At 69.0% G+C, this 12,650-nt stretch overlaps 1 protein-coding gene across 1 annotated transcript in view; it reads right to left on the bottom strand.

The window, feature by feature from the left end:
* The window catches only part of AKT1 (AKT serine/threonine kinase 1), a 20,029-nt gene continuing 7,379 nt past the window's right edge, over positions 1-12,650 (bottom strand). The window contains exons 3-14 of the mRNA XM_043921813.1: positions 7,929-8,057; positions 5,396-5,507; positions 5,172-5,319; positions 4,711-4,842; positions 4,574-4,639; positions 3,493-3,561; positions 3,213-3,338; positions 2,781-2,909; positions 2,462-2,676; positions 2,068-2,155; positions 1,192-1,294; positions 1-961 (exon numbers count right to left, since the gene is read on the bottom strand). Of these exons, the coding sequence (XP_043777748.1) occupies positions 882-961; positions 1,192-1,294; positions 2,068-2,155; positions 2,462-2,676; positions 2,781-2,909; positions 3,213-3,338; positions 3,493-3,561; positions 4,574-4,639; positions 4,711-4,842; positions 5,172-5,319; positions 5,396-5,507; positions 7,929-8,057 (1,397 nt within the window). The 3' untranslated portion in view covers positions 1-881. The remainder of the gene's footprint in view (positions 962-1,191; positions 1,295-2,067; positions 2,156-2,461; positions 2,677-2,780; positions 2,910-3,212; positions 3,339-3,492; positions 3,562-4,573; positions 4,640-4,710; positions 4,843-5,171; positions 5,320-5,395; positions 5,508-7,928; positions 8,058-12,650) is intronic.

Consider the following 12,650-nt stretch of genomic DNA (forward strand, 5'->3'; position numbering starts at 1 on the left):
CAGAGTTGAAAAGCAATTTTTATTGAAGAATTTGGAGGGAAAGTCTCATAATAGTAAAAATACTAAAGTTGAGTATAAAAAAACGCCTTGGTGCAGCGCAGCGTCTGGCCGGGAGGCGTACTGGGTGCAGCGATGGCCCCTGCAGAGGGCGTCGGGCGGGGCCGGGGCAACAGCGGGAGTGAAGCTTCTAGAAGGACAAGTGCTACCGGGGGAGCCATCGGGGAGACGGTCCCAGTGGGAAAGGGGCGCAGGGAGGGCTTTCTCCTGAGATCAGAAACCCCAGGACGCACAGACAGCAACAGGTGGCACCCGGCCCCTCTATCTCACCAGAGCCCCAGCCGGCCCAATCCTGGGGGCCGCCCTCCTGCAGCCTCCACTCAGCCCCTCCCAGAGCGAGAAGGGGGCTGGGCCAGCACCCCACAGTCAGACAGCTTCCAGGGCTGTGGGGCTGGGGGAGACAGAGGCAGCCAGGGACAGCTGGCCAGACGGACGGACGGACGGAGGGGCCACACGCAGGGCCCATGGGGACCCATGTGCACGCGGCTGCAGAAGTCCTCGTTTTCCTACAGGAATCTAATTGTTCCGAAGGCCGAGGCCGCGTCTGGAGAACTGGATGAATAAATTAAGAGAAACCGCAGAACGTCTTCCTCCAGAGCTGGCCAGCCAGGGGCACTCTGCCCCCAGTGCGGGCGGCCCTGCCCACAGCATGGGGCACCTCCCCATCCGTGTTGGAGGGTGGCGTGGTTCCATCCAAACACATCCAGAAATAAAAAACATTAAATACAGATCCTCCATGTGAGGCTTCCTCCCAATCCTCCGAAGCGTCCTCTGGAGCACGTGGCTGCCCGCGGCGGTGTCCTGAGCTCGGCCCGGTGGGCCCCTCAGGCCGTGCCGCTGGCCGAGTAGGAGAACTGGGGGAAGTGGGGCCTCCGCTCGCTGTCCAGCCCCTCCATGCTGTCGTCTGTGGACAGGAGGGGCAGCTCAGCTCCCAGACACTGGGGAAACTGAGGCAGGCCCCGAGGGCTCACCTCCCAGACTCCACAACCAGCCTCAGTGACCCCCACCCCCACGATCCCGGGACTGGGGCACTGCGGCCCTGGTGCCCACCCTGCAGAGGGAGCCGCCCAATGAAACGCTGAACAGACTTCTGTTGCCTCGAGAGGAGGGGTCGGCAGGGAGAGCCACCCTTACCTTGGTCGGGTGGCGTGATGGTGATCATCTGGGCCGTGAACTCCTCGTCAAAATACCTGGTGTCCGTCTCAGACGTGACCTGAGGCTTGAAGGGCGGGCTGAGCTGCAGAAGTGGGGGGCAGGTTACCAGCCTTGCTCCACACTGCCCGGCACACCTGGACCTGGACACACCTCCCCACCCAGGAGACAAGCCTGTGGCCGGGCCTTCCCCTGCCTGGGTGCCCTGGGGGACCTCACCCTTCAGGGACCACCTGCGGGGCCACCCACCTCACTCTTGGCCCCGGGCATCAGAGTGGCGAGGCAGCGTCCAGCTGCAGGGGACCCACCATGACACAGGATTCGAGGGCAACTTAAAAGGGCCAGGCTCATGGGAGGGAGCAAGGACCCCTGTGTGCTCCACCCTGGCCCAGGGTCAGGACTGCCTGGGAACTAGTAGCAACTAGCAGGCTGGGTCTTGGGTCAGGGTTGGCACCAGAGCCCTCAGGAGGCAGGACCCTGGCTGGAAAGGGGCAGGGTCGGGAAGCCCCGTTTCAGGGACAGAGGTCCAGCTGGCTGCGTGTAGCCTGCAGAGGAAGGGTGCGCTGCCAACAGGGTGGAAGTGGGCTTGAAGAGAGACACCTAGCATGCCTAGGGACCACCCTCCGGGATCTGTGAGCCACGCAGCCAGCATAGGCCAGGGCCTGGAGCTCCTGGGTCCCGCAGAGAGCAAAAAGCAGAGAACCACGTGTGCAGGAAGCATGCTGCCGCAATCCTCGAAAGCCTCCTCATGTGGATGGGGGTGTGGGCAGATATGAGTGGGTGTGAGCAGGTGGGGGTCAGCAGGTATGAGCAGGTGCAGGTGAGCAGGCGAGCTGGCTGGGGCGCAGCCCCACTCACCTTCTTCTCGTACACATCCTGCCACACGATGCTGGCGAAGAATCGGTGCTGCATGATCTCCTTGGCGTCCTCTGAGCCCCCACCAAGCCTGAGGGGGAAACGGAGGCCAAGGTGACCGGTCGTGCCTGCCAGGCCCAGGGCTCAGGCTGAGGCTGGCTGCCAGGCAGCAAATAACAAGAGCAGCCCCTTCCACGGCAAAGTCCAGCAGATGCAGGGTGCTAGGTGGGCAGGAGGTACTAGCCGGGCGGGGTCTTCCTGACCAGGTATGAGGGGCCGCCCTGCCTGGGCCAGCCCAGGCCGAGGACATCACACACGGCCACCAGCAAAGCTGGCTGGGCATTTCCTGGGGGTGTTGGGGGTCAGGCAGCTGGAGGGCGGCTCGGGCGGGGCTCACCGCTGCTTGGGGTCCTTCTTGAGAAGCCCCGAGAGCAGGGACTTGGCCTCCGGGCTGAGTGTGCGGGGGAAGCGGATCTCCTCCATGAGGATGAGCTCGAAGAGCTTCTCGTGGTCCTGGTTGTAGAAGGGCAGGCGGCCGCACATCATCTCGTACATGACCACGCCCAGCCCCCACCAGTCCACCGCCCGGCCGTAGTCGTTGTCCTCCAGCACCTGGGGGTGCAGGGCACGGGCTCAGAGGGCACAGGAAACATGAGGGCCTGGGGGCGGGAGAGGGAACAGGCGGGACCCGGGAACGAGGGCGCGGCAGTGCGCACCTCAGGGGCCAGGTACTCGGGGGTCCCGCAGAAAGTCTTCATGGTGGCACCGTCCTTGATGCCCTCCTTGCACAGTCCAAAGTCGGTGATCTTGATGTGCCCGTCCTTGTCCAGCATGAGGTTCTCCAGCTGCGGAAGTGGGCCCCCAGCTCAGCCCGCCTCCCGGCCACCTGGCGCCGCGCGCCCCGCCTCCGCTCCCCTCCCCCTTCCCCAGCCCCGCCCTGACTCCCCTCCCCCTCCACTCCCTACCGTGCTCCCTGGCCCCGCCCCAGTTCGCCTCCCCACACCCAAGCCCCGCCCCCAGCTCACTACCCAAGCCCCGCCCCCACTCCCGGCCCCGCCCCCGGATCGCTTCCCAAGCCCCGCCCCCCACTCCCGGCCCCGCCCCGACTCGCTTCCCAAGCCCTGCCCCCCGCCCCCGGCCCCGCCCACCTTGAGGTCCCTGTACACCACGTTCTTCTCCGAGTGCAGGTAATCCAGGGCCGACACGATCTCCGCGCCGTAGAAGCGGGCCCGGTCCTCGGGAAACACCCGCTCCCGGGACAGGTGGAAGAAAAGCTGCGGGACGAGAAGCCTGAGTGGGGCCAGCAACCTCAGCCAGGGCCGCGGGGCGGAGACCCTAACCTGATGGGGAGTGGGGAAGGTTGCCCCCCCCCCACCCCGCCCCGAACACCCGGGGCTCAGAGAGGGCCGCCCCGGGGCAGGGCCCTACCTCGCCCCCGTTGGCGTACTCCATGACGAAGCACAGGCGGTCGTGGGTCTGGAAGGAGTACTTCAGGGCCTGCAAGAGAAGCAGAGCTGGAACCCGGCCCTTGGCTGGGCAGGGCGTCTGCCCTGTGGAGTGGGGGACCCCCCAGCTGCCCCAAAGGCCACGCCCGAGGACCAGCAGCTGCAGGTCCAGTGACCACGTGGAGATTCCCTGGCAGGACACGACCCACTGGCTCTCATGCGTCAAACCACAGGCAGCCCCACTTCAAAAGAAAGGCTTCTGATGGGATGGCCCGCTGGCTCATGAAGATACAGACGGGAGACTCTCCCCCATGCTCTGCTACATCCCCCATCCCCAGGGAGAGCCAGCGGGCAACCGGAGGGGGGGCAAGTCCGGATCTCTGCAGGACTTGAGGCGGCCAGTACTCAACCCAATGGAGGGTAAAGGGTGTGACAAAGCCTGGCCTTTTCCTCACAATCCTCTGGCAAGACAGAGGGGAAGGGGAAAATGAAGCGGATGACGCAAAGCCACGCTCATGAGTAAGTCTGGGACAAACAATGCCTGCTCTTAATGCCTAGCCTAACGCTTCTAAGCAGCAGCCGTCCGACCGCTCCCCGACCGCTCCTCAGCTCCCTCCCCTGTGCTGAGCACAGTGGTCCCGGACGAGACCCCGGGGGCTGGCCTGGTTGCCTGACTGCTGACCTGGGAGCACAGCCAGCCAGGCCTGGTGAGGGCTGGGGGTTTTCCATACATCCCTCCTGGGCCAAGTTCCCCCAGGACAGGGACTGCCTGCCGTGAGCCTCCCAGGAGAAGCACAGGAAGGCCGTGCAGAAGGGTGGGCATGGGGAGTGCGGCTTCCCGGGGTCTTAGCAGGACAGAAGCTGGAGCCGCTACCCACTCTGTGCACCCGCGCGCCCCGCACCTAGCACCGCTGTCTGCCCCTCCCGCAGGCCCGCCCACCATTGGCCAAGCTCTGAGCCTGCCGGGCTGGCAGGGAGCATGGGCTGGGGTTCCCAGCGCTGCGAGTCCACACCAGCCGCCCCACCCCCCCGGGGGGGGCCCAGGGGCACGGGGGGGCACTCACTGTCAGGAACGGGTGCCGGGAGTTCTGGAGAACGCGGTTCTCCGTGAGCGTGTGGGCCACCTCGTCCTGGAAGACAGGCCTTGCTGAGCCACCTGCCCAGCCCCGCCTGGCCCCTCACCCCCAGCCCCAGCCCCTACCTTAGCCACGATGACCTCCTTCTTCAGGATCTTCATGGCGTAGTAGCGGCCTGTGGCCTTCTCCTTCACCAGGATCACCTTCCCAAAGGTGCCTTTGCCCAGCAGCTTCAGGTACTCAAACTCATTCATGGTCTGAGGGCAGCGTGCAGGCACCAGGGTCAGGGGGCAGCACAGAGACTGCTGGCGGCCCAACAGTGCCAAGGGGGCCTGCGGCCTCCGCGGGCAGCCTTGGGGCCGAGCACAGTGAGGCTGGGGCAGTGGGGGGGGGGGGTCCTTGGGAGTCCAGGGCTCAAGGGAGATTGCAGAGCTGTGTGCCCCGACTGGGAACCCTGGGGCTTGGGGGACAGGCTAACAGTACCCAGGCCTTCCTGCACCCAGCGTTCTCCCCTGCTCCCGTGCAGGGGCTGGGAGGGGGGTGGGGGGGCTGTGCCCGCAGGGCCCCGGGCAGGGCTGGGGCTCACCACACGGTGCTTGGGCTTGGCCAGCGACACCTCCATCTCCTCGGCCCCCGAGCTCTCGCCGGGCGAGCCCGACCGGAAGTCCATCGTCTCCTCCTCCTGCCTCTTGAGCCCGTCCGCCACCGTCTGGATGGCGGTGGTCCACTCCTCCCTGTGGGAGGCTCAGGTGAGGCCCCCAGCTCTGCCCGGGGCCCGGGGCCTCCCCGGCGCCGCGCCCACACTCCTACCGCTCCTCGGGAGTCTCCACGTGGAACGTGCGCTCGATGACTGTGGTCCACTGCAGGCAGCGGATAATGAAGGTGTTGGGCCGCGGCCGCTCCGTCTTCATCAGCTGGCATTCTAGGGGCAGGAAGCACCTGTCTGCACAGTGTCCTGGCCCACCCGCCGCAGGCCAGACCTCTCCAAGCCTCAGTCTCCCTCCCCGTACAAGGGGGCCAAAGCGCCCCTTCCAGCTGGGACCCTGCTGAGAGCTAGGCGGTGCCCCCGAGGGGGTGTCTGTGGCTGGGCGGATACATCTGCATGGTCTGTCCTTTGGTCTCTGAGCTCCCCAGCTGCCCAGGACGTGGCCCTCAACCAGTAGGAGGGTGGGGGGCCTTGGGGGGCCTGAGGACGGGCCAGCGGGGAGGAGGCCTCATGGGAGAGCAGCTCCCCAGCTTCCCGAGCAGGAACGTCCCACCGCTTTCCCAGCCGCAAGAGGACCAGCGGGCTCCCCGCCCTGTCTCAGTGCAGGGCCAGGCCAGGGACGGAGGCTCGTAATGACTCACCCTCTGGAGCGGCTGCCTGCCCACCCCTGAGGCCACCTGGGCTGCAGCCTCCCCGCACTGCTGCCCGGACCCCCGCGTGCACGCAGAGGCAGAAAGAGGCTGGCAGGCCTGGGAGCGCATGAACATCTGGAGCACGCGTGCCCCAAACGCACTCACACCTGCAGCAAAGGAGCTGTGGGTGTGCCCGGGGCCCAGAGAGGGGCTGGGTTCCAGCCCGGCCTGTGCGAGGCAGGAGGGGGCCTGGGGCCAGCGCAGGGGCCTCCGACATTCCAGTGTCTAGGCCCTGGCAACCGCGAGGGGCCCCGCCAGGCTCAGCCGAGTGCAAGGAAGCAAGGAACAGTCTGCCAGGCTGGGGACCAGGGCGGGGGGCTGGGAGGGAGGGTGCTGGGGGCCCACGTCTGCCCGCGGCAGGAGAGGGAGGAAAACCTGTGAGGCAGCCTGCTGGGTCCACACACCCCGCCTCCAGCTCGCTCAGCCCATCAGAGACCACCAGGAGTCCCCAAGACCCAGGCGGCTGACCCATCCAGGGCCTGACTTCTCACCCCCCACCCCGGGAATCCCTCCCGAGTGAACAGCCCCTGCTGCAGAGGCCCCGGCAGAGCCGCCCAGCCCCTCCCTCTCGGTTCTGCTCCAGAGCTCCTGCTGCTGCTGGCCTAAGGCCTGGCTCAAGGCCCCTGCCCCACCTGCTGCTGGAAGCCCCTCTGGGTGGTGCCCACCTCCCCTGTGTATCCCGACAGCCCCCACACTCCCCTGCGCTGGGGTCGGGGAACATTCCCGAGGGACCTCCTCCCCCATGAGGTGGCAGCCGCCCCTTGGAGCATCCTTTCCAGGCCCGAAGCCCCCAGCCCAGCCCAGGGGGCCCCGTGGGGAGCCCAGACGCGTGGCCACGGGGCTGCCAGGACGGGTATCTGCCTCCTCCCCGCACCCTCCCCCGCCGCTGTTCTACCTGCTTTGCAGAAGCCTGAGGGGCCTGTGAGGAGGGTTCAGGGCTCAGGGGAGCCAAGCCCTGGTAAAGCACCCCAGGAGCCCCCAGCCAGGGCCTCGTCGGAGGCAGGGCCTCTGCTTCCCCCACTGGAAGCCCTGGGGTGGGGTGTGTCGGCCAGGCCTCCCCTGCAGCGTGGACGGGGCCAGGTACAGCAGCGGGGGGCGGGGGGGGTGGCAGGACAACCAAGGGACCAGGCTGGCCCCCCCCTGGGGATCTGCAGGCGCAGAGGCTGGGGCATGGGCCACGGTGCTACACGCCCCCCCATCCTGCACCAGAACCCCGGTCTGATGCGTGGTGGGGGAGCTGGCGGACCCCGGGCTCCCAGCAGCGAGGGTGGAGCCAGCCGGAGTGTGGGGGGCTTACAAGGGAGCCAGGGATGGGACCGGGACCGTGCTCTGCACCCCAACAGCAGGTGGGCGGGCCCCGGGTCTGCCAGTTAACAAGTCATCACTCACCCACCCACCAGGCCTGTGTCCCGGGCCAGCCCTGGGCACAGCACCCTGAGCTGGAGGCCCTGCCTGGCCACCCATCCTCACGCCTGGGTCCCCCACCACAGGTGGGGTCATACCTGCCATCCCCCTGCAGGTACACAAGGCCACGGTAGCACTTGCTTTAGAAAACGTGCCCGTCCATTGAGCCTCCTGAGGCGCCCAGGCCAGCAGTGCCGCACCCACCCAGCCCGCGCCCCGCTGAGGTGGGCACACACGCCCACACGGGGCTGGGGCCTCTGAGAACCTGTGCCTGGCTGGCAGAGGTCCCCGAAGCTGGTGCGCGCCGGCCTGCCTCGGGTCCGGGCCTTGGGGAGAAGCCCTAGGAGGCCCGTTGCACCTCTGGGGCGGGTGGGGAGCACTCCGCCCCCAACAAGCCCCGGGCGTTGGCTCAGAGACCCCCGCAGCCAAAACCGGCCACTATCAGTTCCCTGGGGCTGGCGGCCCAGACGCCGAGGCTGGGGGGGCCCACGAGGGGCTGCAGGCGCGTGAGGACCCCTGCCCCCGGCCGCCACGCACTTACGGGCCACGGAGAAGTTGTTGAGGGGCGACTCTCGCTGCTCCAGGTCCTGCGGCCGCTCCTTGTAGCCGATGAAGGTGCCATCGTTCTTTAGGAGGAAGTAACGCGGCCTCCAGGTCTTGATGTACTCACCTGTGGATGCGGCAGGCGTGCATGAGGCTGGGCCACGGGGCCCGCACACCCTCGTCCCTGGGGTTGAGGGCCAGGCCAGGCATGGACCCCAATACCCGAGGGTGGAGGGCAGGCCAGGAGGGCAGGGCTTGCTGTGGGAGAGCGCCCACCTCTGATGGAGAGCCCACCCTGGCCTGTGTTGGAAAGGGGTTCAGGTGGGGGCCTGGACCTGATGGAGGCCGGCCTAGTCCTAAGGGCCCTCCAGGAGTCTGGCGTCCAGCGCCGAGCGGCCGGCACCACACCCGGGCTTGCCTGGCAGACGCGAGCCCACCCTCAGCAGGCCCCCAGGGTGGGCACTCGGAGCAGAAGCCCCTGCCCATGTGATGACCCTCCTGCCATCCGGGGGTCCCAGCGTGCTGTCGTGAAGCCAGGCCCAGAAGGCCCTGCGTCCCACCCACAGGTCACCCAGGTCCCTAGGAAAGTTTCCCCCCAAGTTCTGCAGCATCAGCCACACACGGGCACTCGTGCCAGAGAACCAGAGCAGATGTCCTCTGTGACGTCCCAGCGACTGCCATTTTTCATACTGACACCCAGAAAAAACGTTTCATTTCCATTTTGCCGAGCAAGGAGTTTGAACGACAGCAGAGAACTTACTAATTAGGCGCCCACGTTGGCAGAGGGCCACCGGGCGGTGGAGGGGAGGGGGCCAGGCTTTCCTGGACGCGGCCACCTGGAGGCCGGGCAGGACCCAGACCCCCTCCCCTCGCCAGCTCCTCCGCCCCGGCCCACCCCCACCCCAGGCCTCTGGGGCATGCGAGGGCCTTGCAGCCGCTCCCCGCCCTCCTCCAGGGATCATAGGTAGGGGTCTCCTCCAGACCCAGACACTGCTGACCCACCTGGGAGGGCCCAGGAGGTGGCCGGTGACCTGCCCCCACCCCGGCAGCATTTAGCAGGGTACCCACCCAGTCCTGAGACCCAAATCCCAGGGGAGGTGGCCGGCACGGTGCTTCCTGTCCCAGGGCTGGGGCCCCCTCGACAGCCTGTGCCAGCAATGGGGGAGGAGGGCGGGGGGGTGCCGAGCTGGCTGGGGGCCGCCCATCACCCGCCCGCCGCCCGCCCCACCCGCCTGCGTGCCAGTCTGGAGCTGTCGGCCCCTGATGGAGAGCCTCCCGTCCCGCCAGCTGCCGCTCCCCGGGACGCTAAGTGCGCGGGGAGAGCGATGCGCGCCGCATCCGAGCAGCCCTCAGATCCATCTTCATTCACCAAATGCTGCCGCCCCCACCGCGCCCAGCGTGGGCCCCCAGTGCCGCGCCCCATGCGGGCCGCCGGCAGGCCGCCCCATGCCCCAGCCTGGGCCTCAGACCCCGCCGCGCCCCCAACCGTGGGCCCCGCCACCCCCTGCCCACTCTTCCCCCACAAGCCCACCGCCAGGGCCGCGTGGGCTCTGGGACCCGACCAGGGCAGGGCTGGGGTGGGCAGCGGGGGGCCAGGCAGCCCACAGTGGAGGCGACAGCCAGAGGAGGAGGCGACCTCTCCCCGCACCCGCCTCGGGCCCCCAGCAGCGGGCACACAGACCCCCGGAGCAGGGGCAGGAGCCCTGCTGCAGCGCGGGGATGGCGGGGGGAGGCCAGGGCCGAGGCTCGGAGACACACAGACCCCGTTCTACAGTCTCTGGGACGCTCCCGCCTGCAGACGTCCAGCCAGGCGGTCACTCGGGGGCCGCCAGCTGCGACCTGCATCTGAATGAGCTCGGCACAGACAGGACGTGGCGGGCCGCTGGCCCAGGGCCTGGCCACGGCGCGCCGTCCTCTTGGCTGTGACACTTGGGGGCCGCCGACAGTTGGGGGGACAGCAGGACAGACGCACGCAGCCCGTGCTGGGGACAGACGGGGAAGCCCAGGGCAGGGCCCCCTTCTCTCCTGCCTGCCCAGGGCCTCCCAGTGTCCCCAAGTAAGGTCTGCCAAGGGGGACCTTCCACCACGCCAGCTCATCCCCCAGCTACAGGACCCCCAAGGAAGGGGGGGTTCCTCTCCAGCATCGCTGGCCTCCCATAGCCGGGCCGGGGACCGGCTCAGGGACAGGACGGACGCAGGCTGACGGCCAGCCCCCCACATCCCCCAGCACGTCTCCCAGTGTGAGTCCCAGAGCGCTGTGGGTCAGGGTGCCCGGGCAGGAGACCCAGAGGCCGAGACCCGAGCTGTGGGCCGCGGGGACGCAGCGCGCAGCCTCCCAGTACCCAGGCCAGCTGCAGGTACAACCTCCCCCGCTGGGGGTCTCGGCCACTTTGAGCCCCACCCCAAGCCCCCCGCACGGGCCTGAGCCCCCGAGCGGTCCTGAGTCCCCAGCTCTCGGGAGATTGCTGGATGAACGTGTTGCCACGGCAGTGGTGGGTGGCAGGCGGCGGCTGGCAGGGGGCCAGGCGGCACCGCGCTGTTCCGCCAGAGCGGAGCGAGCCCCAGCAGGCCCGGGGAGCAGGCGCCAGCTGACGGCGGCCCCCGCACGGTGCCCCCGCCCCACACCCATCGGCCAGTGACAGCTACCGCGTGCCAGCCAGCCCGGCCCGCACCCGGTCACGTCCCCACATCCCCAGGTCCCGTCCCCCCGGCAGGACACCCAGCCACGGACGGTCAGCACACGCTGAGGGCGGTGCCAGGGCGGGGGCACAGCCCACCCCAGCGGGGCCTGGGGCTGCCGCACAAACCACACCGCCGGAGCCTTGCTCCTGGGGACGCGGCGCTCACGAGGTCCTCCTGGGGGCAGAATGGGCAGTTCGGAGGAGCGGAGAGGACGGGTGTCCAGCCCCGGCCCAGCAGAGGCGATGGTGGGGGAGGGCGCGCCCCCACATGGGCCCTGAGCCTTCCCCGGCGGCCCACAGGCAGAGAAGGGGGAGCCCCATGACCAGCCGCTCTCGGGGGAATCCGAGGCCCAAGACAAGGGCTCTCGAAGTCACAGAGAGGCAGCTTGGGGCCAGAGTCAAGGTCCCGCTGCCGGGCCGGGCCCGCTCCTGGACGCTGAGACGCCGTGAGGTCTCTGGTTCTGACATTGAGCGGGCAGGGCCCAAGGCGCATGGACTGCAGAGGAACGCGGGGAGGCGGGGTGGGAGACAGGGGTGCCGTCAGGGGGCACGCTGGGCCCCCCACACCGAGACAGAGAAGAAGGCCCTGGGGGCTGCCCTCCCGCCTCCCGCTGTCCCAGGGCAGCGCCGGCCTCGGGGCCTCTCGCCAACCATGACCCACCCCTGCCCCGCCTGCACGCCCGCCCGGCCTGGACGTTCACCCGCCTGGCCACCCTCTCCGAAAACCCCGCCTCCGCCCTGGGCACCACACGTCACCCACTGCACAAGCCAGAGAAAGTGGCTGCCCTGACCCCGGCCCGCCCTGAGCCCCCCACCACCCCGGCTCCGTCCTGGGGCCTCTGCCCGGGACACGGCGCCCCCTGCCCAGCCCACAGCCCCGCCTCTTGTCTCCCTGTCCCCCAGCGGCCGACAACCCTCACCCACGTCACCCGCCGAACGGCCACAGGGGCGTCTGGGGGCCTATGCTTTCGGGACGGGAGGGGGCAGGGCAGCCCGCAGGCCTGTCACTCCACAGCTTCCTCCTTCAGCTGCTGGCCTGTGGGTCACAGGCCCCGGCCCTCGGGCAGGGCCACCCAATCACATGCACGCACGTGCTGGGTTTCCAGAACATTTCCCTAGGGACACACCTCTCACCCCTGAGCCAAGAGCCCAGGATGGACCCAACCAAACCCAGGAAGCTGCCAGGCTCCCCGGGGCAGGAGAGGGGAGTGAACAGGCAGGAAGCATGGCTCCCGGGGGGGCAGGTGGGGGGCAGCTGGGCCCGCCCTGTGCCCACGGCCCCCGGCCCGCCGGCCCAGGTGCTCAGAGGGGGCGTCTAAGCAAGCCCAGCCTCCCCACGGCCAAGGGGCTCCGAGCACCAACGCCCCCCGGAGAGAGCACCGCCCACATGGCAGAGGGGTCAGGGACCTGGGGACAGGTCGGGGCCCCTGCCACCTGGCCGCCCGCCCCCGACCGCTCCCCAGCGTGGAGCCCGTCGCAGCGGGCCAGCCGGGGATGGCGGCAGGGCTGGGGCACGCGCCCCCTTTGTGGTCAGCAGACAGCACCGTCCCCACGCCTGGCCACGCCCGCCCTAGCCCCGTCCCCTCCAAGCTCCTCAGAGCCCCTACTCAGGTTCCCCACGCACCCAACACCCCAGCCCGGGGCAGAGCAGCAGGTCCTCGTGGCCAGAGGGCTCCTCTGAGAGACCGGCCCCGTGTGGGGGCCCCGACCCTGTGGGGACCCCGCTGAGGCCTCGGGGCAGGCGGGCCCCGCGGGCAAAGCCCAGGATTCAGGGAGCTCAGCCCTGGGCGCACACCCAGCACCCCGGGGACCCCAGCCCACAGCCCCAGGGTTGGCAAGAGCAACGGCACACGTAACCAGCGCCCCCATCGACTCCAACATTCCTGAGACAGGAGTCTGTTATTTCTGACGGTTAGGGAGCCGCGTGACGCAGGCGGGAAGGCAGGGAAGGCGTGGCCGCATGGGGCGCACGCGGGCCGGAGCCCGGGGCCCTCTGCCAAGCGGCTGGGGGGCCAGGTCCGGGGGGGAGCCCGCCCGGG

The sequence above is a fragment of the Cervus elaphus genome, chromosome 13 (genome assembly GCF_910594005.1).
Source record: "Cervus elaphus chromosome 13, mCerEla1.1, whole genome shotgun sequence".
Classification (NCBI taxonomy): domain Eukaryota; kingdom Metazoa; phylum Chordata; class Mammalia; order Artiodactyla; family Cervidae; genus Cervus; species Cervus elaphus.